Source organism: Choristoneura fumiferana, chromosome 20, assembly GCF_025370935.1.
Source record: "Choristoneura fumiferana chromosome 20, NRCan_CFum_1, whole genome shotgun sequence".
NCBI classification, from domain to species: Eukaryota; Metazoa; Arthropoda; class Insecta; order Lepidoptera; family Tortricidae; genus Choristoneura; species Choristoneura fumiferana.
The window spans coordinates 3,658,525-3,681,355 of record NC_133491.1 but is presented as its reverse complement, the minus strand read 5'-3'; the positions used below and the strand labels follow the sequence as shown (position 1 = coordinate 3,681,355).

Sequence of the window (22,831 nt, the reverse complement as noted above, 5' to 3'; positions counted from 1 at the left end):
TCTGGTTTTTCTGTGTATCCATGTCTCACACATATTCACACATATTTAGCAAAGGAAGGTATAAAACCGAGTTTTACGATGTATCTCTTTTGTGTCACGTCAATGCCAAACTTGTTCCATGTATTTACAATTTGACCTTTAACAATGACTGTGCACGAAAAAAAAAGATTTTAACTGTCGTAAAAAAAAATATAATAAAGAATAAGTAAATAGTGGTACCGATTTTGTATGGAAATTCACTAATACTATGTACTTGTATTTCATCATGCAATTGGGCCTAGGTAGTTTATAATTTATTGAATCAGTTTCTTTGCGAAGGTCCATATCTATGAATGCTATCTGGCATCTAGTAGCATGGTGAAGGTTGTGTTGCTCTGAAGATGAGCTCTGGTTGAGTTCGACATGCATCAGTGTAGTGTGGTGGTGGTGGTGATAAATGAGTTTGTGTGTGTTCTTACAGTGTGGAGGTGGAGAAACTGCATGAACACACATTTCTTGCATAAACGAAACGTAGCTATCATAAGGTCGCGGGAGAGCAAAGTAATACGGTATTTGACAACTCCTGATTTTGCCATATCTTAATATTATTATGAAAATATAGACATACAGATAGTGTTTAGCGAAGAGAAAATTTAAATCGGTTCAAAATTGGATTTATAGTGATTTTTTGAAAAATCTATATAAGTACCTGTCTCTTTCTCAAACGCTTTTCTCTATGCAGCAAGTATGGCGGTTCTGGAGTGTGACGTCACATGCCAGTAAGTCTTTCTCTGTCTAATCTTGAATTTCAAACCTTTATAACTTTGTTATTTGCAAAGGGTAGCTTAAAATTGTTTTTCTATTCGATAACAGGCATTGTGTAGTTTAATTTATAAAACATATACAAAATAGTCAAATACCGTATTGTTTCAGTTTAGGTAGTCTGAGCCGTCTGTCGATGTTAGCGGAAATTAAGAAAAACACGGCGTATATAATATTTTTTATAAATTCATAAAAATTATACTCACTCCATTTTCTGGACAGGTCTGAGCACATCCAGTGTACAAAAGTAACTGAAATTATTCCACCACCAGTTAATTTGGTCAATAGCTTCATAAAATTAAAAGGGACGATATTTACTCACAATGATAATGAATCGTCTAGACAAATAAATTATAGTGAACATTTTAGAGCAGCAGTAGACATTATGTACGTTTTCAATTAGTAAATTACGGAAATTACTTTTTTTCAATAATTACGTACTCAACGTATAGGTCGCATTTGTTATAAATATTATATTGGAAATTGTATTATCTTAAAACATTATAGCCAAGGTTCTTCAGTATTATGTGTTAATGTGTAGGTACCCTTAGGTGAAAATAAATTAGAATAATTGTTTTTAAACACACACGCACACACACACTGGTTAACTTGCACTCGAGATAAAGAAAATTAGTAGTGCCTGGTCGACCGAGCTTCACTCGAGCTAACTCTAAAACGCGTTCATTGTAGCCGTTTCAGAGATTCCTAAAATATAAATATACAAGAATTTATTGTCTTAAGTGTTACATACTTATAGATAGATTAATATGATTACACGTAAGATATCAATATATATTCACATGATGTCAGTGTGTATACTGACACTGGCTTGCATTGCATTACTATAAAAAATATATTATACCGTTTGTTGTTCTAGAGTTACAGGTTTCAAAGTATAGGTTCAAAATACAGATGTATTTGAAAAAGTAATTATTTTTTGCTTTTAGCGTAATGAGAGCTGCAAAATAAATGCTCAGTCTATGTTAATGCTTCTTAAATACTATTACTAAGCATTCAAAGCATAGTTTAGAATACGGACGTGTCCAATCGTGGAGAAGAGAGATAACAGTCTGTTTTATCGCTGCCAAGCGCGACGGAACAACTTAATAGAGCCTTATTCGACCTAATACTCACCTAGGAACCCCTTATCTATATCGATAATGGGGGATTGTGCCAGCACTACGCGTCTAACAGCTCTACGTTTCAAAAATGTCCTAAGTCTCTAAAACACTCCCACGTAAAAGAAAACCGTGGTCCTAATGTGTTTGAGTTCAATATCGAATGCGAGATGTATTTTACAACCTATCGTAATGACATGGTCGCATTTGATAGGGTTGGTGTAGCAAAATAAAACTCTGTCGCAGTAAGCAGTTCGAGCTGCTTCATATTCAAGCAGTGTTGCTATCAACATAGCCATTCCGGATCAGATATCGGATACGAGAGTATCGAGATGAAATTGAAATCGTTAGAGGACAGCTTCGATTGTTGGTTGGAGATAGGCCCTACAAGGGTTTTTAAATTGACTCGGGTTTGATGTTTTTGAATTTGCTTTCACGCTAGACATTTTCGAATAGCTGTTTAGGTATTTATGATGATGTGAAAATCGACTTGAAATTTGGTACAATAAATGTTGTTTGGATGACAATGGAAGTACAGTCACAAATAGTAGTCAGCAAAAAAAAACTTGTATTAAAGATATAATTTTACAAAAAAAATAAAAAAAATAATCGGTTAGAAACAGACGCGTGTGTTATCTTACTGATATTTTGCGGAACAGTATTTATACTGGTCGTTGACATTTTAAGTCTCTCGAGGGAAATATTTTTCATATAGATATAATATTTTATGTAGATTTTATGTAGTTTATTTTACGTAGATCTATATGCAACGGCCAATAACGTAATTACTAGTGCACTAGTAGCTCTTTCGTTGTCATACCAAAGCAAACAAAACAAAAAAGCCGTGGTGGCCTAGTGGTTAGACCTGTGGCCCTTCAAGCACAAGATCCTGGGTTCAAATCGTGGCTCGTATCTCTAAGTTTTCCGAAATACATGTGCAAAAATTACGTTTAAATTTACCTCAAGCTTACAGTACAGGAAAACATACCGAGGAAACCTGCACAACCTGTGACATAATTCATTACAGCCCAAGACTTCTGTGAGATGTATTTAAGCTAGGATGATGATGAAAAACTTTAACTACATATATGACTCACAAACATTCCGTAAATTTTAATACTAAATAATTCTTTTTTGGCAAAAAATTTAAGAGGGAGACATTTTTATTGCATTATAACGCCCAGACCGAACTCTTGGAAATTAATTATTTATTTAGAGTGCACAAAACACAGGCACATAGTACATACCTTCAAACCCAGCCGAGTATGAAAATGAGTTACGACAATGGACCTTATGTACCGTCAGCCAAAAATGTGGTCTACCAGCTACCATCCTAAACTTGATAATCGTTTGCATGTCATAAAACAATAATGCCAATAGACGTGTCTCTGTCAACTTGAAAGTTCGACTTTAGAGACATACCTATTTAATTTGATAGGAACTTGTTTAAAATTTGATAGATCACTTATATGGCTCTTATTTGGCTGATGGTAGCAATCCATGTCAAATTAAAATTTAATTAACCCACGCGATCGTATCAGCTAGGGTGGAAAATGATAGAAGTTTTCCAAGGTAAGCAATTTAGCGGTCTTGCCTACCTAGTTAGACGTGGAAAATGAGATAGAATATTCGTGAATAGAAGCGAAACCACAAGCGCAATCTAGTACATGCACACACATAGTACAGTTAGTTATTTTACTCTGTAACTCGAGCAGAATGACATGCCATAACAATGCTACCAGCAAACTTCTTACCAATTACAAGACAGTAATAATCAATCTACGGACAAAGCCGACGCATCGAGTTCTTTATCTGTCAATCAAACGCATCGATTGTCTTCTTACAATCGATTTAATCAAGCGCTGTTGAAATAATCGTCGCTTTACTACTGTGGAATAAGAATTGCTTTTCAATGGATTATCGAGCTTGAGCTGTGGTTATAAAGTGGTGTGGAAGAATGAGTTGATGGGAGATTGAGTGACAGCCTATCAAGATAATGCATGCTTTGTGGTTCGTATCGCTACCGACGGCTGTGGCAGCCGGTGGCCATCGCCGTCGAGCTTCAAAGTGATTCGGTCGATGCTTATTTAAAGTATAATTATAATCGGACTAGCCTTAACCCGCGGCTTCGCCCGCATTAGAAATAGCTTATGCCGTCTTTAACTGAACTATTGTATAATATGCCCGTGCAATTTTTGAAATTTAATTATAATGCAATCGGTTTACCTACAAGATTCTTGTTACGATGGCAACGCAATAAGTAAATGTCTAAGGCCCACTTGCAGTAAACACATAAATCTCGAGTTAGCGTTAAGCTCAGTTATAGTGGTCATTCATGGAACTGTCAACCTAAGCCTGGATAACTACTAAATTAGATTTATTTTTTCCTGCAAGACGGCCTTAGAGTTTGTTTTGAAAAAGCTGGGTAGGTTATAGCACGCAGCACCGAAATGCTGAGGACCCGGGTTGATTCCCAGCGCTGGTCTCTTTTCCGGTTTTCTGTGCATCCATGTCTCAGTTTGTATTTTCGAATATTATGGTCAGTTAACGACATATATAGCCGTGGTGGCCTAGTGGTTTGACCTATCGCTCTCCAAGCAGAGGGTCGTGGGTTCGAACCCCGGCTGCACCTCTGAGTTTTAGAAATTCATGTGGAATTACATTTGAAATTTACCACGAGCTTTGCGGTGAAGGAAAACATCGTGAGGAAACCTGCACAAACCTGCAGCGATTCATAGGTGCGTGCGAATTCCCAATCCGCACTGGGCCCGCGTGGGAACTATGGCCCAGCCCTCTTGATCTGAGAGGAGGCCTGGTGCCAGCAGTGGACGTATATAGGCTGGGATGATGATGATGATATGGTCAGTTAAGGGTTCAAGTGTCATCACGGGCAGCCACTCTCGCAGTTTGACTGCTTTATTTTTTAAAGGAGAACAAAGCGATCCTAAAGTTCCATTTTTCCTTTTGAAGTACGAAACCCTAAAAACAAAAAAAAGGGATTTATATTGCACTTGTCATTGGGGCCAAAAAGTTTTCAAATGTAAACCGCGGGTCGGAAATCGCAGCGTAACCCCTCCATCAATGAGATAGTGCTTTTGGTGATCAATAAAGAATATTTGTATACGTATATTTGAAAAATAAAATACTTGTATAGATGGATGACTTGTTTTTTATTCACGGTGGATGCAGCCCGCTTCCAACCGATGCAACTGGAGGCCTATAAGGGAGGCCTATGTCAGTAGACACAGCAGTGGACGTTCAATGGCTGATTACACTTGTCCTACATGTCCTCATACAAAACTACACTTACTGTCCCACCAAATTAACAGTCGAACTTCAAATTACGTATAATCGATTATGTCGTTCGCGTTTCAAAAGCGATAAAATTAAAAAGGCGCTGGACAGGAGGCGATAAAGAGATAAAAGGCGATCGTTATAACATTCATTACGATTACGATAGCGTTACGGCGACGCGACGGCGATCCGTTAAGTGCTATCCGGTAGCCGCCGCGCAACAGCGTAGCGTCAACAGAAAAGTTTTCAATCCGATTTTGACCCATGGAGACTACATCTTTGTGTTTCATTTTTTGTGTATGTATAGATAAGTGGTTTATTTATTTATTATTTGTGTATCGTTCCGTGAGTCACAGACGGTTCTGGCAGAAAATCAGCGCTGCAGGCGTTTAACGCTTCAGCATAATGCTGAGTCAGCGACCGTTTCACTTTCGCGGGGACACACAACATTGTGTATATTGTATTTAATGTTTTCATGTGTTTTTCTTAATTTTTATTTTATTTGTGTTAATTTTGCTGTATATGTGTGTCTTCTGTGTAAGTGAATAAATGTCTTCTTTCTTTCTTTCTTTCTTTCTTTCTATCTTTATGATGTTTAAACAACTTAGTTCTTAAACCAAGTATTCTATGTATACAGAGGCCGTATTGCCTAAGGCTTCTGACGCTCGCGATCGCAATCAAATGACAGTTTTTGTATGCGAAGTCTGTCATTTGATTGCGTTCGCGAGCGTCAGAAACGTAAGGCAAATACGGCCTCAGGTGTATACAGTTGCACTGGGATTTTGAGCCACTTGCCTTTGTTTGTGATTCGGCCGTGTGATGCTATTCTGGTTTTTTAATTACAATATTTTCGGGAAGGGATTTATTTAAGAGTATGTTTTATGCTCACTCAGCTACATTATGGGCAGTGACGCGTGGCTCTACAATTTCGAAATGCGGTGGTTAAAATATTCCTGTAAAATAATAATGTAACACCGATATCCCACGATAACTTTTATGCAAGTATTATGTTATGTACATTATACTTATATGTCGTTCTGGAAATAATTTAACTATTATTATTCTTTAAAAAAAATCAAGATTAATAAATATGCTACAATTCTCTCCGGAGTGTCAAAAATGGAGATATCAAAATTCACCTATATCGTTTCAGCGAATCATGCGTGAATAGGTAACAAACAGACATAGTCTTTACTTTCACCATTTCGATTAAACTAGCCTTCCATTAGGAAACCACATTACAATCGGACCACCCGTTCAGTAGCTATGCTACAACAGACAGACACATACACACATTGCGGTCTAACTTAACAGTAAGCACAAACGTTCTCCTTTTCCAAAAAAGCAGTTCATTTCGATTTTCATTTATTCATTTTTAAAACATACTCCAGCTGGTTCAAATTGTCACGTGAGTAGTGCAAATTGCTAATAAATAGTTCCACCATATTGTAGCATGCAACATTTTAATAATACCTATTAAATTAGCAAGTAAAACCATTAATTAAAAACTTGAACATTTCATAACATGCCAGTTATTCATGTACCTAAGAGTATCTATACTAACAAAATGTATATTGTTTTGGGACAGTGAAATTATTAGTATAAGTAGAATAAGCTGCTGTCTGTACTGGAGTATCAAATGATCGGTAGCCAGGCGCAACCGGTTGCAGTCAAATGATATACTTTTGACAGCTTAAAGATATACCAGCGGCGATATTGACAGCGGCGCAATCCATACCTAAATGGACATGAAAGAGGTTAATAATATTAACTACTTAGTCATAAAACCTGGTTCACATTGATATTGTACGTAGAAAGTAAATACTTAATCGTATCTTAACATATCTCCTAATATTGTAATTATTTTTTTTATGTTTGAATAGTGTGTGTTATTTAATTACTCAAAAACGAATAAAATCACCATGATCAGAGTACTGCCGGAATGCCGGAATTATCCAGTGTATTTTTAGGGTTTCGTAGTCAATAACCCTATAGTTTCGCCATGTCTGTCCGTTTGTCCGTCTGTCTGTCTGTCCGTGGCTAAGCTCAGAGACCGTTAGTAATAGAAACTGTAATTTGGCATGAATATACATATCAGCCACGCCAACAAAATGAAAAAATAAAAAAATAAATGTTTAGGCTACCTCCTATAGACGTAAAAAAATGGGGGTGTTTTTTTTTTCTTGACTAACCCTATGGTGATGGGTATCATTTTATACGATTTTCAATTCAGGGATCTGTTTGAGAAATATTCAATTTTTAAAGCTAACTGTTGGGTGGAAAAAATTTAAAACAAAAACAGGATGGTATAGTCAGTATGACAAAATTACAAAGAAAATATAATTGCTAAGATTGCTTCAGAATAATTAGTAGTTTAATAGTAAATAGCAGCCTAAGGTATAAAATATATACCTGGTCTAAACTTGGAAGATTCCGTACACAATACGAACTCCTTAAAAAAATACTACTTGATTTTTTCGTAATGGATACGGAACCCTATTTTGAGCGTGTCCGACACGCTCTTGGCCAGTTTTTTTATTGCAATGGGTTACACACTTGCATTGCTTTTCAACTTGCACTATATAATAAATATGTTTATTTGATCTTAACCGCCAATTCTCAGAAAATAGAATGATGAACGATCTGTGTTATTTCTCCATAAAACCATTGAGATAGGCGACTACTTCGAATTCCCCGCTCTCTTTGATCACATATCGCTGCAATATTACTGTATTGCACTTTAGTATCACTTGAACTTTGAAAATAAAGTGCGTTTAATGCGTTAGCATGGCAAAAACGGCTGCCAGATAAATTTGATTGGTAATGGAAAGGGATCTTTAACACTTGAACCTGTTTTGATAAAGTCCTAAGAAGTTTGCACTGACGGTGTGCGGCTCAATTTTTGGTCACCGAATGGCATTTCACTTTTCAAAGGTCACATTGATATGAAAAAAAATTAAAAAAAGAAAAAAAAGTTATTTACTAAACTTCGGTATAACGAAAAAAAAATACAGCTTAAAATAACAAACAGCCTTATATAATCTTACATATTACATAGAAGAAAGAAAAGAAACATTGTGCCAAAAGAAGTAAAAATGGCCATGCTCAACATTATATTGGTAAGGTAACCATGTTAGCAGTTCTTTAATACTGAGAACCATAGATTATTTTAAGAAGAAAGTTCACTTTATAAACATTCTTGTTGTTGTTGCTGCGTAGAATGAACAGAAATGTATGTTTCGATTTTTGTTTTGACCCGTATGTGTAGGTATTGTACCTTTACTTTGGGTGTTGTATTGTACTAATAATTCTCCAAGAATAATTTCCCCATGCAATATACGCACGGTTTATTCAATACCTAAACAACACCCAAAGTAAAAAGCTAAACTAACATCACCAAAAATAGCCTCCGTGAGTCACGTGGAGACCGTTATAAAAAAGAAAAAAGACATAAAGCAAGTTTATTGCTCGATCAATAATATTTTATACGAACATTCAATAACATCCAGCGGGTCGCTCAGGCGAATAAAGCAATAATTACACCGAATGGTACATAAAGAAGATTTACGCGAAACAGTCCATGGAGGCCATAAAATCCTACGAACGGGAGCTCGATAAACAAACCCTACTACAACTAAACCCGAAAGACTCGCATATATCTCATGCGGCAATAAAATAAATCCGACTCCGCTCCATAATAACATTCAGAGAGGTGAATTATTTTCTAATCCGCAGTTGGGAAGCTAATAGTTTGCACGTGTCGGCATTTCACCCTGAGTTACGTACGAAAACATCCCAAGAAAAACATGGAGCGCGATGTAATGCCCGCTTAGTGCCAGCCACGTTAATAATTGTCAAATAAATTTGGCGGTAAGCCGCGGTGGAAAAAGCGTATTAGAGCGTACCAAGTTATCTGTTCGGTGGCGCCACTAGCGCGTGGATTGCTCGCGATATACTGCTGACTTAAACGTCGATGTGTCCTATCTGAAATTTTATAGATGCCATTTTACATAATCTACAAAGTGTAAGATACAGTTGTTTCTATTATTATTATTATTGGTATTGATATGATTTCCCAGAACAGATCTTAAATAGCGCAGTTATTGCTGTAAAATTTGAAATCCGGTTAATTTTTTACAGTAGCACCTGAAATACTATCTTTAAGTTTAACGCAAGTTATTCTTTAATAATCAGCCATTGGTCATCTACTTTATTAATGACTCGGAAAGGTACTAAAACTTTTGCGTCACTTTTAGTACCTACCTATTATTGTGTCCATCAGAAAAATAATTCAGGTCGAGCTATTAAAAGCCGTCACCATCGTCATCAGCCGGAAGACTTTCTCTATTGTACAAAGGCCTCCTACTTCGAAAACCACAATGAACGATAACTCGCCACTTGCATCTGTCGTGATGTCATCAGTCCACCTAGTAGGAGGCCTGCCATCTCCTCCTCTTCAGGCTCGTGGTAGCCACTCGAGGACCTTTCTTCGCTAACGGTTATCATTCTGTTCTTAGAACGACGCATCGCCTGTGCCACTATTAAAAGTGAATAAAAAAAAAGTAAAATTGTCAAGGAGCATCCACCAAATTTAGTTCGAATTTTTGCCACCAGCAGACATAAGTTGGCGGCGCGGGCGATGTTAGCGTAACGACGTCATAAACAGCGGAACCTGACAGCGCTTCAAGCGTATTTCAGCGGGTCTGGGGGAAAGAACCCCTCTTTGGAACTTATGGCGTTCGAGGAACACTTTTAGCGCTTGTTACTCTTATCTGGGTGTAGCAGATTTGGTGGAAAAAAAATTACAAAGTTAACTACATAGGATTTTTTTTTTCACGTTAAATTTTTTGACTATGGTAATTGTTAAAAACAGGCTATATATAAGTTCCTACCTATTGTGATATTTACTGATCGTGTAACATAGCGTATTGACGGATGTATGTATGCATATATAAACTTTTTATTGTACAAAAGAAAAGAAACAATTACAATTGTAAAACTTTGAGATACATAAAGGCAATTTTATCATATTGATTGATTTATGATCTCATATATGTGGGATCGTTTGAAGGAAAACAAACTTTATAAACGAGAAGTAAAAAAGGTTATTAAAAAAAATTAAATATGGAATACGTTAAAGATATAAATAAGCAGGAACACAGAAAACAGAACTAGCACGTAGGCTCACCCGATCGTAACTCAACTCTCTTTCACTCATTCGCTCATCTCGTTCATTCCACAGAAATCATCGGTCATACCGTCCGCTCTTGTCCATCAAATCATTTGTCCGCAAATACACCCTCATTCCCACATATATTATATCGAAAATACAAACTGAGACATGGATGCACAGAAAAACCAGAAAAAGAGACCAGCGCAGCTCATAATTTATCGCAAAAATCTATATTCCTAAATTCCGCATTGAATCAATCTATCAGTATTGATCATATTGATTGATCAAAATATTTATTGCTCGTCTAGCATTCGCCTTAGGCACGCAAGGCAATATTGTCACTTATTATATTGCTTACTTACCATACTTGTAGAGTAATTTATTAATGTTGAGAACCTACTCGTAATTCACTTTATTTATGAATCTGTCAAATTTTACTACTGATCTTAAAGTCAGAATATATCTTCAGATTACTAATTTTTCCATTGGCAAAATCCAATTACATTGTGAATTGTTTTACAAAAATGTTCCACATTTTATACAAAAAAATATAAATATATATATCAATTGACCTAGACCCAAACTAAGTAAAGCTTGTACTATGGATACTAGGCAACGGATAAACATACTTGCTTATATAGATAAAAATATACTTAAAATAATAGTCTTTGGACGAGCTTACTAAATCCATTCAGACTTAACAATAACAACCAGGCCAATACTGTTCCCACCACTAAAGGAAAAGATTCCTTTCAAACCGAGACCTTAGTTACAAAGTAACTCAATATTTATAGAGGGCTCGAGAGTCACAAGACGGACACCCACAAATAACCTGCAATATTTTCACGCCATTTCATTCCACAAGGATGCGTCTCCACAGATTAATGTACCTCCATACATTTATTTTCAACTCCGTTCAACAAGACATTCGAGTATCACCGCCTATCTCCACAATAGCACATTGCAAAAAGCAACCTTATCTGCCAAACAAAATGGTCCAAATGCGTTTGAAGGGTGTGAGAGTTAAGTCTTTTTTGATTCGATCGCGGTATGAATTTTCTAGAAGTTCTTTTCGTGTCTATCTGAGCACTTCGCAAGATAAAATGTGTACGAGATGGTGCATAGATCAGGGGTGTCTGCGAGTGACGGAAATGCAGTCAGATAGAGCTTGCTTTAGCATATCGACACCTCCTACGTATACTGGTACAAGTGCATAATCATAAATTTACAGGAAGAGCTGTTCAAAGGTTCCAAAACCTGTAACTTTCTCATTTTATGACATAACTTTTCAAAATTTTGCATTGGTTCAAAGAAAATATTTGCTTTCTACCTGTATTCATGGAATTTTGAAATTTCTTATAGTTTTTGAGAAAATTGCAGATACACTACTATACGCGTATTTTACATCTTGTAGTTGTGCGGTATACTGAGCTAATTACCACTTGCTCCAGTATACGGCGTAATGCGTAGATTGCTGATCTAACGATATTTTTATATTGTATATGAATTTTTAGATGAAATACTTATATGGCTTGCAATGAACAATAAAACAGATGCTCTTTACCTTCATCTATTGATTTATAAACGTTTTTAATCACTTGCATCAATATACGCTAACATTAGCATGCCACTTGTACCAATATACCGCTAGTAATGTTTTAAACGTGCTATACAAAATACAGAAATATACCTTTATAAAAAACCTCACTTGAAATATAAATGGTTTTATTACGAAGTACGAAAAGTAATTGTATTAAGTGCTTTTAAATTAATGGAAGCACATTCAATGGATTCGTATTCCTGTTCAAATGTGTACTCGTATTTTATTGTGAAAGGTTCCTCATGTGATACATATATCGCATCGCACCCATTTGTATCCACATAACGGTTTAGCTTTTTGTGCCTCTTCAGGGTTCCGTACCCAAAGGGTATAAACGGAAACCCTACTTCTATATACTACTTCGCTGTCCGTCCATCTGTCACCAGGCTGTATCTCATGAACCATGATAGTTAGACAGTTGAAATTTTCACAGATTATGTATAACTGTAGTCGATATAATATATATATAACAAAAAATAGAACAGAATGTATATTTTTTGCCATTTTTTTGCTAATCCTAATGAAGTTGTATAAATGGTATGGAACCCTTCGTGCGCGAGTCTGATTAGCACTTTGCTTAAGCCAAGCTTTGACATGAAATATTGAGTCAAAGTCAAAATATCTTTATTCAATTTAGATTGTAACAAGCACTTATGAATGTCAAAAAAATCTACCACCGGTTCGAAAAAAACCTCTGTTGAGAAGAGTCTGGCAATAAACCTAGGTACATTTTGAAAACAGATTTACAATCATATTTTAGTGATATCTATACATCACAAGTATTTAGCACAACTACATATTTAAAACAGTTCTCAATTCGCTATTTGGAGTAAGCACTCGCCAATGCGGATCGGAATTATTTCCAAATTTCCCTATCCATGATATAACATTAATTTTAATAATACGCCTTATATATTAATGTCTTCTTGACAATAGATTTAATTTTGTGTCTGTTTCCGAGTCTTGGGAAACTTCTATAACTTCATACGGTTTTTATCCGTTTTCGCCATATACGTAGCCAGGTACCATTTCTTAGGTGTGTATAAAAAATGTGTATAGGGGGTTATTAAAAACCTGTACTATACTTTAACCACATTAGGGCTACTAATTACTAATATGATACAAGTAGAAAAATACTGTGATTCGAAAAAAAAAGTTTTGCATTGGAAGTGGAGTCGCAAGAAGACTTTCTAATTTCGATGTTTTCCCACTTACATCGTATTAGTAATCAGTAGCCCTAATATGGGTTACAGTATAGTACAGGATTTTTTTTATCAACCTGTAGGTATATTGAAATTTACTGTTCTCATTTTAATTAAAGCATGCATGCCTTCGCCTTCTTTTTGGGGATGCTCAACTACCAGAATGCAATGTAATATTGCAATGTTATATTTCTAGCACGCGTACATGTAGGTATAGCCGAGGAAACTGAATCACGTACTGGTACTGGGTGGAACCGTTGTACTACCAATGTTATGTTGACATCCCATACATTTGCCAAGAAAAATCATAGCGAAATAGATCACGAAAAGGTTTCACATTGGATTTAGTTTCCATGACTGTCTATGAGAAAATACGGCTTTGTGGTCTTGCCTTCCGCAATTGTCAGACCAAAACATGGTTTTTTTTATATTATACTATCAAATTATTTGTTCGTAGAACAGTTTAAAACGGTCCGCACGCAGCGACGGCTAGCGCGTACACTGAGGCAACTGCCAGTTACACTGGACTTCCCCGGCCCCGCGACAATATCGGTGCCGCGTATAGTGGTGCATGTCGGTTGCCTCAGTATACGTTGTACCGATTAGCAAAACGGTGTTAGATGCATTCATTACGTCACTTTATTTCCAAAACTAATAGGAATATCCGTGCAAATTTTTTGTGGTAGGTAAATACGGAAATATTAATCACAAAATTGCAAAAAAACTAAAAATCAGAAATTTGTCACTTGTACCAGTATACGTAGGAGGTATCGTATTAGACCCGTGATTCTTACAAACACCGGAAGACGAAGCGTTGGCAGGCTCTTCACCAGGTACATGACGACATCGTGAGAGTACGGGAAACCGGTGGATACAAGTGGCGAGTGTCGTTCATTCTGGCGTTCTAAAAAGAAGGCCTTTGATCAGCAGTGGACGTCTTCCGGCTGATGATGATGATGATGGTTACAAGACCTGCTAAAGAATGATATTCGCTTCGTCTGTATTTCCAGATAGATACGAGTACGACTTAGGACTCTTCAAGGCTAAAGTGAACAGGTTATAACTGAACCAGTGAGACTTACTTTTGCCTTATCTGCACTTTTCATCAAAACAAATTAATAATAAACACATGACACGCATGACGCTAAGAGTATAATGAATCACCAAGACATCCAAACCGGACCAATATTGGTTCATCATCATGATCATCATATCAACATAGGATGTCCCCTGTTGGACATAGGCCTCCCATAGACCTCCAGTTGCCTCGGTTGAAGCAGCTTGCATTCACGTGAACCCGCGACTTTAACCAGGTCATCCGTCCATCTCGTCGGTGGACGTCCTACGCTGCGCTTGCCGATCCGCGGTCTTCACTCGAAAACCTTACGGCCCCAACGACCATCTGTTCTTCGTGCTATATGGCCTGTCCGTTGCCACTTCAACGAGCTAATTGCTTGGCTATGTCGGTGACCCTTGTTCTTCTACGTATCTTCTCAATTCTGATTCGATCCCGTAGAGAAACCCCAAGCATAGCTCTCTCCATAGCTCGCTGAGCAATTCTGAGCTTATTTATAATATTGATTACTACCAAATAATTGCATAATTCAGGCGTTACTTCGCGGGAAGTCCTTATTAGAGTTCACCCTTTTTTCAAGATTTTTTAAGACACATTGCAAAAGAACCAAAATCTTACGGTAGGGTCTTAGATGCGGTACACATTATAATAATACCAAATCACACAAAACCTATAATTAAAAGTAGATACGAAATTTTTTAACGTTTAATTATGCTTTTTTGACCGAAACTTTAATCCCGAAAGTACGTTTGACCGAATATGTTACATTTTACTTTGGGTCTTTTTGAATAATAATATAGTTATTTCACACTTCGGTACCTATTTCAAATGTAGATATAATACATTTTTGGCATTATGATCTGCATCCCTTAGATCTTACGCTATTTAATTCTCTTCTATTCCGTAACAGCGTTCCCGCGCAATCCTAAAACAGCGGTTTTCTCCCGAGTCTCAGTGACAGGTGCAGCATCTACTTCAGTAGCTTTGTGCCATCACGGGAAACAGACAGAAACTGATATTTACATCCACTTACTAGAAAAGCAAGACTTAAGACAGTGTGATAAACTATCTCAGGCCTTTGACTTTACCCGTATGGAAAAAAAGATTTTCCTGATTAGTATATTTGTTATATGTTATGCCTGTATAATTTCGCAACGAATTTCTTAATGCAGCTGTATGATACTCAAGATATTAGTCGGTCAATCAGTATTGTCACGGTTTGTATTTATAAGTCCATCCATCCCAGCCTATATACGTCCCACTGCTGGGCACAGGCCTCCTCTCAGAACAAGAGGCTTGGGCCATAGTCCCCACGCGGGCCAGTGCAGATTGGGAACTTCACACGCACCATTGAATTGCTTCGCAGCTTTGTGCAGGTTTCCTCACGATGTTTTCCTTGACCGCAAAGCTCGGGTAAATTTTAAATGTAATTCCGGACATGAATTTCGAAAAACTCAGAGGTGCGAGCCGGGGTTTGAACCCATGAGCCTCTGCTTGAGAGGCGATAGGTCAAACCACTAGGCCACCACGGCTACACCGATTTATAAGTAAAGATAGATAAATGACACTACGAAGATAATGTACAGTCTAGTGCAAAATTATATTTATTCGAATCACTCAAAAAATATGTTACCACGGCCTAATTACGTCGGAATATAGTGTGTGGTACATATTATTATTAAACGGTTAGATAAATCCATATTTATGCACTCGAAATTACTAAGGCAAATACTGTATAAAATACACAATTGTATAAATTAGTTTAGTTCACCAAACCTGAACAAATTAAAAACATGCAAATAGAGAAATAGGCAAAGATTAGTTTAAATGCAAATTAAATTTATTTCGGAGTTGTAACGCCTTTATATTCATATTCATATTCAGCATAAAATATGTTGTGTAATATTTTGTCCTTGAAATTTTAATGCAGTACTGACCTACAGCTGATTTTGAGTTTAAATTTATTAATAGGTTTTAACTTTATCCTAAACCCAGAAATTAGAATTCATGCAACACCAATTATTACCCTCCATTTACACCTAAAAAAACTTGTTACGTAACTGTGTCTATGCTACGCAGCCCATCTCTACGGCGCGGATGGCAACACCAGCGCGCGACGCCCGCGCCCCTCCCTTCTTGACTCGGCTAGCTCACGCGGCGCGTCCGCTCTCCCATATTTTTAATTATATTTTTGTAATTCCGACTGATTAAACCAGTCTACCTATGTCATCTACAAGTTTTATTTAACTCAACATAGGGCTAGATCCCACAATGGTCCTTCGAGCAATAAGAAAATACGAGTTCGAGTGAAGAAAGCATCATGCGGCCACGTGAATGAAACAAGAAAAAGGGCGTTGGCCGGTAGAACAGTGAGATCGTTCCAAATTACTCCTTCTGTTATCCTTTCCATTTCAAGTCATTAGGAATTATGTCATTTAACTGCACTTTTCCTTTTTTCTTCGCCGAAATTTGAGTGTGACTCGAGTGTGACAATGCATTTCCCTTTGCAATTTTAAACTTCTGTCGCTTGGAATCAAATTACAATTATTTATTTTCGCTTGCATATGTGTGTACGGCCGTCTTACTTAAGCGGTCGCAGTTTTCTAACGCTGTTTTCCATTGCAAAGCACGAGTTTTTCCAATTCTTATTCCATTAGCATTCATCGAGTTTATGCGCACGTACCTCAAATAAAAGCAAACTTTGACTGCTGTTCCTTGCACCTTTCTTACATAATGTCTGAGGCAGATAACATTAAAAAGCTTAAAAGAAGCAAAGCTAGTATAAAAGCTAAACTAACTCAATTCGAAAAATACTTAAATACTGCTATTTCTTATGAGAATCTTAGCGATGCTCATGTCACCGAGCTAGAGTGCCGTCTGTCTAGGATAGAAAACCTTATAAACGATTTCGACACATTACAGTGTGAACTGGAATTGCTCTGCGACCCTCCTGATGAGCAGTATGCCGACCGAGAAATGTTCGAAAGCCAGTACTACCGACTGGTGGCCTCCGCGCGCAACCTCCTCCCTGCAGGCGCCGACAAGGATGGTTCTCCTGGATCACCGAGTCGCTCAGGTTCCGTGGCGAGCTACGACAACGATAAATCAGGTGGGACTTGTGAGCACACTAAAAGATTTAACTTGCCTAAGATAAACATACCCATTTTCAACGGCAGCTATCAGCACTGGCTCGAGTTTAGAGACATATTCACATCAATGATCCATAGCAACCGAGAATTGGACAACATTAGCAAATTTCACTACCTGCGAGCATCTCTGCAGGGCAACGCTGCAATGATTGTTAAAAATATTGATTTCACAAATAATAATTATACAATTGCATGGAATTTATTGTGTGATAGATACAACAATTCAAGATTATTAGTTAACAACCATGTCCAAGCATTGTTTAATGTTGAATCTGTTTCAAAAGAATCTAGTAGGTCGCTGAGGTATCTAATTGATGTAACTAATAAAAATATAAGAGCGCTGACTACTCTCAACCAACCAACAGAACATTGGGACACACTGATCATTCATATGATGTCCACTAAGTTAGATCCTATAACAAATCTCAAGTGGGAAGAACACCGTAACACGGGCTCTGATGCTCCCACTTTGGCTGACTTTTGCACATTCCTAAGAAACAGGGCAGACTTATTAGAAACCTTGGAAGAAAATAAGGCTAAAAATTCTAAATTTGATCATCCCAAATCAAAAAGTTTCATTGTTGTCTCTGACAGTCAGAAAAGTCAGCAAAATAATTTCAGCTCCGGCAAATATAGTAAAACAAATAAATGCCCTTTGTGTAAAGATGAACACACACTTTACAATTGTAATGCATTCAGGGATTTGAGTATAGAAGATAGAGTAGTAAAAGCGAAGCAGTTTAATGTCTGCTTAAACTGTTTGCGCACTGGTCATTCACAAAATAAATGTCAGTCTCCTCACTGTCGTTATTGTCGTTACAAACATAACACATTGCTGCATTTAGAAAAACGTGACTCTTCTTCAAATGATTATAACTCAGTCCCTATACAAGAGAATGTCGCTTTACCAGTGGACAATCAGACCTATTATGAGCCTCCCACAGATAACGTCACCTTGTCAACCAACATCACACAGCAGACTACTGCTCCCCAAATACTTCTATCCACAGCGATGGTGAAGGTGTACGACTCCAATGGCAACAAGCACACAGCCCGGCTGCTGCTAGACAACGGCAGCACTGCTAACTTCATCTCACATGAGCTCTGCGGTAAGCTGGGTCTGTCAAGACGCAGTACACGGTCAACAATATCAGGTATCTGCAATCAATCTAGTAAAAGCACACAGCTGTGCAATCTCACATTGTACTCACTATATAGTGATTATAAAGTAAATCTAGACTGTCTTGTCTTAGATGAAATTACTAAATCTTTGCCATCAAAGTTAATTAAAGTAAATGACATTCCTATACCTACTGGTCTTCAGTTAGCTGACCCTTCTTTCTATGTTCCTTCTGGGGTAGATATACTTGTTGGGGCAGAAATTTTCTGGAGTGTTATTTGCAACAATTCCATTGATTTGGGTAAAAAACAACCCAAATTATATGAAACAAAATTAGGATGGTTAGTGTCAGGTTATGTGTCACATGCTAGCACTACCAACTCAAGTAATCAACATCACTGTCATTTCATTAAAGAAAATGAGAACATTAATCAATTCTGGGAATTAGACACCATACCAACGCGGCACTCCTTCACTGCTGAGGAGCGAGCCTGCGAAGAAAGCTTTCAAGCTAACACTTACCGCAACTCAAAAGGCCGTTTTGTGGTAACTATACCTCTTAAAAAAGATCCGAGTGAGTTAGGCGATTCATACGCAATGGCAAAAATGCGATTCCTCTCACTCGAACGTAGATTTAATAGAGACCCAGTTTTTAAAGAAAAATACACAGATTTTATGCAAGAATATGAACAATTAGGTCACATGACTCTAAACTCAACTTCCCCGCCTCTATCAAACACTTGTGGCAATAATAATAATGTCTCTTGTTTTATTCCTCATCATGGCGTACTACGTGAATCGAGTACCACGACAAAGCTTCGCGCAGTGTTTGATGGATCAGCTGTTACTACGTCAGGGTGTCTCTTAATAACCTGCAAATGGTAGGTCCCACAGTACAGGATGATTTATTGTCTATACTTATTAGATTTCGTCAACACAAATTTGTCGTGTCCGGTGACATAGAAAAAATGTACCGTGCCATAGAAGTCAATCCTGTACAGCGCCCTCTGCAACAAATCATATTTCGTTCTGATCAATATGCACCTCTAAAGACATACACATTAAACACACTTACCTATGGGACTGCCTCTGCGCCGTACCTAGCTATAAAGTGTCTCACTAGCTTAGCCGATGTAACAAATAATGAAAAAGTTAAAAATGCAATTAAAAGAGATTTTTATGTTGATGACTACCTAGGAGGAACATCGAAAGAAGAGGTCATACAAACTTGTAAGGAACTCATTTCCATCTTGGCCTCAGCTCAATTTAATTTGCGAAAATTTCAGTCTAATAACTTAGACATTTTGAAGGTAATAACAGATGGCAAACAAGAAATAAAAAATATATTGCAATTGTCTGACTCGGCCCCAAATATGTCCGCCAAAACATTAGGCCTCCATTGGCTGTGTGATTCTGATATTTATCGTTTTCTATAAACATAGATTTACGCGAAAAAATTACAAAACGCCATGTTCTGTCTGTCATAAGCCAAATTTTTGACCCTCTAGGTCTTGTGGGCCCAGTTATAGTTGAAGCAAAAATGATTATGCAAAGCCTCTGGAAACTTAAGTCTGGCTGGGACGATGAGGTACCAACAAACATAAAAACACAATGGGCCTCATTCGCAAGTAAACTATCATATTTAAATGACATTAAAATTCCACGCTGGGTATTGCAAAATGATTATATAAAGATAGAAATACATACCTTTTGCGACAGTTCCGAAAAGGCTTATGGTGCTTGTGTATATGCCCGAACAATAAGCCAGAGTGGCAACATACATGTTCAGTTAATAGCATCAAAAAAATAAAATTGCACCTATCAAACCAACCACTATACCGCGACTCGAATTATGCGGTGCACTTTTAGGTGCAAAATTGACAGCTAAAATTTTAAATTCAATGACATTACAGGTTGATTGCAGATACTGGTGCGATTCGACTATCGTTCTAGGCTGGTTGTCTACACCAGTTCATAGACTGAAACCCTTTGTTCGCAACCGTGTAAATGAAATACACGAAACCACAGCAAACGGCTTGTGGAGTTATGTGCCGTCTCTTGACAACCCGGCGGATCTCGTTTCTCGCGGGGTGAAGGCTGATCTCATCAGCTCTTCGCCGCTGTGGTGGTCGGGACCACCATATTTACTGTCCAATGATAAAGAATGGCCCAAAATGCCTAACGAGAAACGCGATTTGCCCGATATTGTCTGCCACTTAGCGCAGAGCTCTAATACTAGCAGCACTAGCACTAACATTCTCTTAACGCTCATACATAAGCATTCTAATCTCAGTCGCTTATTTCATGTAGTAACCTACATCAAAAGATTTATATCGAACTGTAGAAACAAACAAAGTAGGTATAGAGGTTTTTTAACTGCAGATGAAATCCGTGAATCTCAAAATACGGTCATAAAATTATGCCAAGGTGAAATGTTTCCTGAGGAGTATAGGATTCTTAAATTACAAAGAAAATTACCTGCTAAAAATAGGTTATTGAACCTTACTCCCTTTTTAGATTCAAATGACATTATAAGAGTAGGAGGCAGACTTGACAACTCTCCATACTCATATGATCAAAAACACCCTGCACTACTATGTAGTAAACATCACCTAACAAAAATAATCTTCGAAACTCAACATATTAAACTCTTACATGAAGGCCCTCAAGGTCTCTTAGCTAATATTCGTCAGCAGTATTATCCACTAGGAGGTAGGAATTTAGCTAAATTAACTGTCAGAAAATGCATTCCATGCATTAGGCAAAAGGGCAAAACAGTACAACCCATTATGGGTCAATTACCTGAATCTAGAACTAAACTTGAATTTCCATTTCTTCACTGCTCAGTCGACTATGCTGGGCCAGTGCTTATAGCTGATAAGAAAGGCCGTGGCAGTAAATTGCTCAAGTCCTACCTGTGTATATTCGTGTGCTTCGCAGTAAAGGCTGTCCACTTGGAGCTCGTTACGGACCTGACTAAAGAAGCGTACATCGCCGCGCTACAGCGCTTTATTTCACGTCGTGGCAAGCCACTGACAATCACCTCAGACCATGGAACCAACTTTGTCGGTGCATGTAACGAATTAACTTCAGTAATTAACAAATCAAATTTAGCATCAGACTTGGCCGATGAAGGTATTAAATTCTTATTTACCCCAGCATACTCGCCCCATTTTAATGGTTTGGCCGAATCAGCGGTTCGTAGTACCAAATTTCATTTAAAGCGTATTCTAAATTTAACTCATTTAACTTATGAAGAAATGTCCACATGTCTGACTCAGATTGAAGCCATACTAAATTCACGACCATTAACTCCCCTATCCACTGATCCTACCGATATGTCAGCTCTAACCCCTGCCCATTTCCTGATTGGACGATCTCTCACCTCCGTGCCATGCCCACAGATCGCCGATGACGTCAACATCAACCTGCTCCAGCGACACAAGCGCATCGATGTTATTAAGCAGCACTTCTGGCGCAGATTTGCTAATGATTATGTTTTTACACTACAGCAGAAAAGCAAATGGCTCACGTCGTCATCGCCAAGCCTAAAAGTGGATTCCCTTGTACTAGTCAAAGACAAGGTCAACCCACCACTGATGTGGTGCCTCGGTCGAGTGACCCGGCTGTATCCAGGCCCTGACGGCATCAACCGCGTTGCGGATGTGAAGACCAGACGAGGGACCTTGCGAAGAGGATGGAACAACCTCTGCCCGCTGCCTATGGACCAGGACCTTTGAAGCCTGCATCGGAATTGAAGCCTTCAACCCGGGGAGCATGTCTATGCTACGCAGCCCATCTCTACGGTGCGGATGGCAACACCAGCGCGCGACGCCCGCGCCCCTCCCTTCTTGACTCGGCTAGCTCACGCGGCGCGTCCGCTCTCCCATATTTTTAATTATATTTTTGTAATTTCGACTGATTAAAACAGTCTACCTATGTCATCCACAAGTTTTATTTAACTCAACATAGGGCTAGATCCCACATAACCATTAACATTACCCTTTTACGCGACTCTGTATTTTGGAAGTCGGAGTTTTAGCATCCCTAAGTTCGGTTTTAAAGCAATACAAGCAGTTTGGACCGGCGAAACGCGATGGATTAAACGAATAAGCCAATACATTTGCATAGAAACGAGGCACAGACGTATTTTTACTACAAATGTTTTGACTAGGGTTGTCAATGTAATTTGTTGAATAAATTAGCAGATACTGATTGGAAAGTAATCAATTAAGTATAAATAAATAGTTTGTCCAATTAAGCCTTAATTATTAAGGTGGTAAATATTATTCTGGAGTG

The 22,831-nt window shown here is 37.8% G+C and overlaps 1 protein-coding gene across 2 annotated transcripts; it reads left to right on the top strand.

The window, feature by feature from the left end:
* Positions 1 to 16,332: 16,332 nt before the first annotated feature.
* Positions 16,333 to 22,476, top strand: LOC141439084 (uncharacterized). 2 transcript variants are annotated; one of them, XM_074103218.1, is made up of 2 exons: positions 16,333 to 17,372; positions 21,473 to 22,476. In XM_074103218.1, exons 1-2 carry the CDS (start codon positions 16,997 to 16,999, stop codon positions 22,270 to 22,272), a joined length of 1,176 nt encoding a protein of 391 aa, XP_073959319.1. In that variant the 5' UTR covers positions 16,333 to 16,996; the 3' UTR covers positions 22,273 to 22,476. The 2 variants fall into 2 exon arrangements, with proteins under 2 accessions (XP_073959319.1, XP_073959318.1); XM_074103217.1 differs by having other exon boundaries at positions 16,333 to 18,521.
* The last annotated feature ends 355 nt before the right edge of the window (positions 22,477 to 22,831 follow it).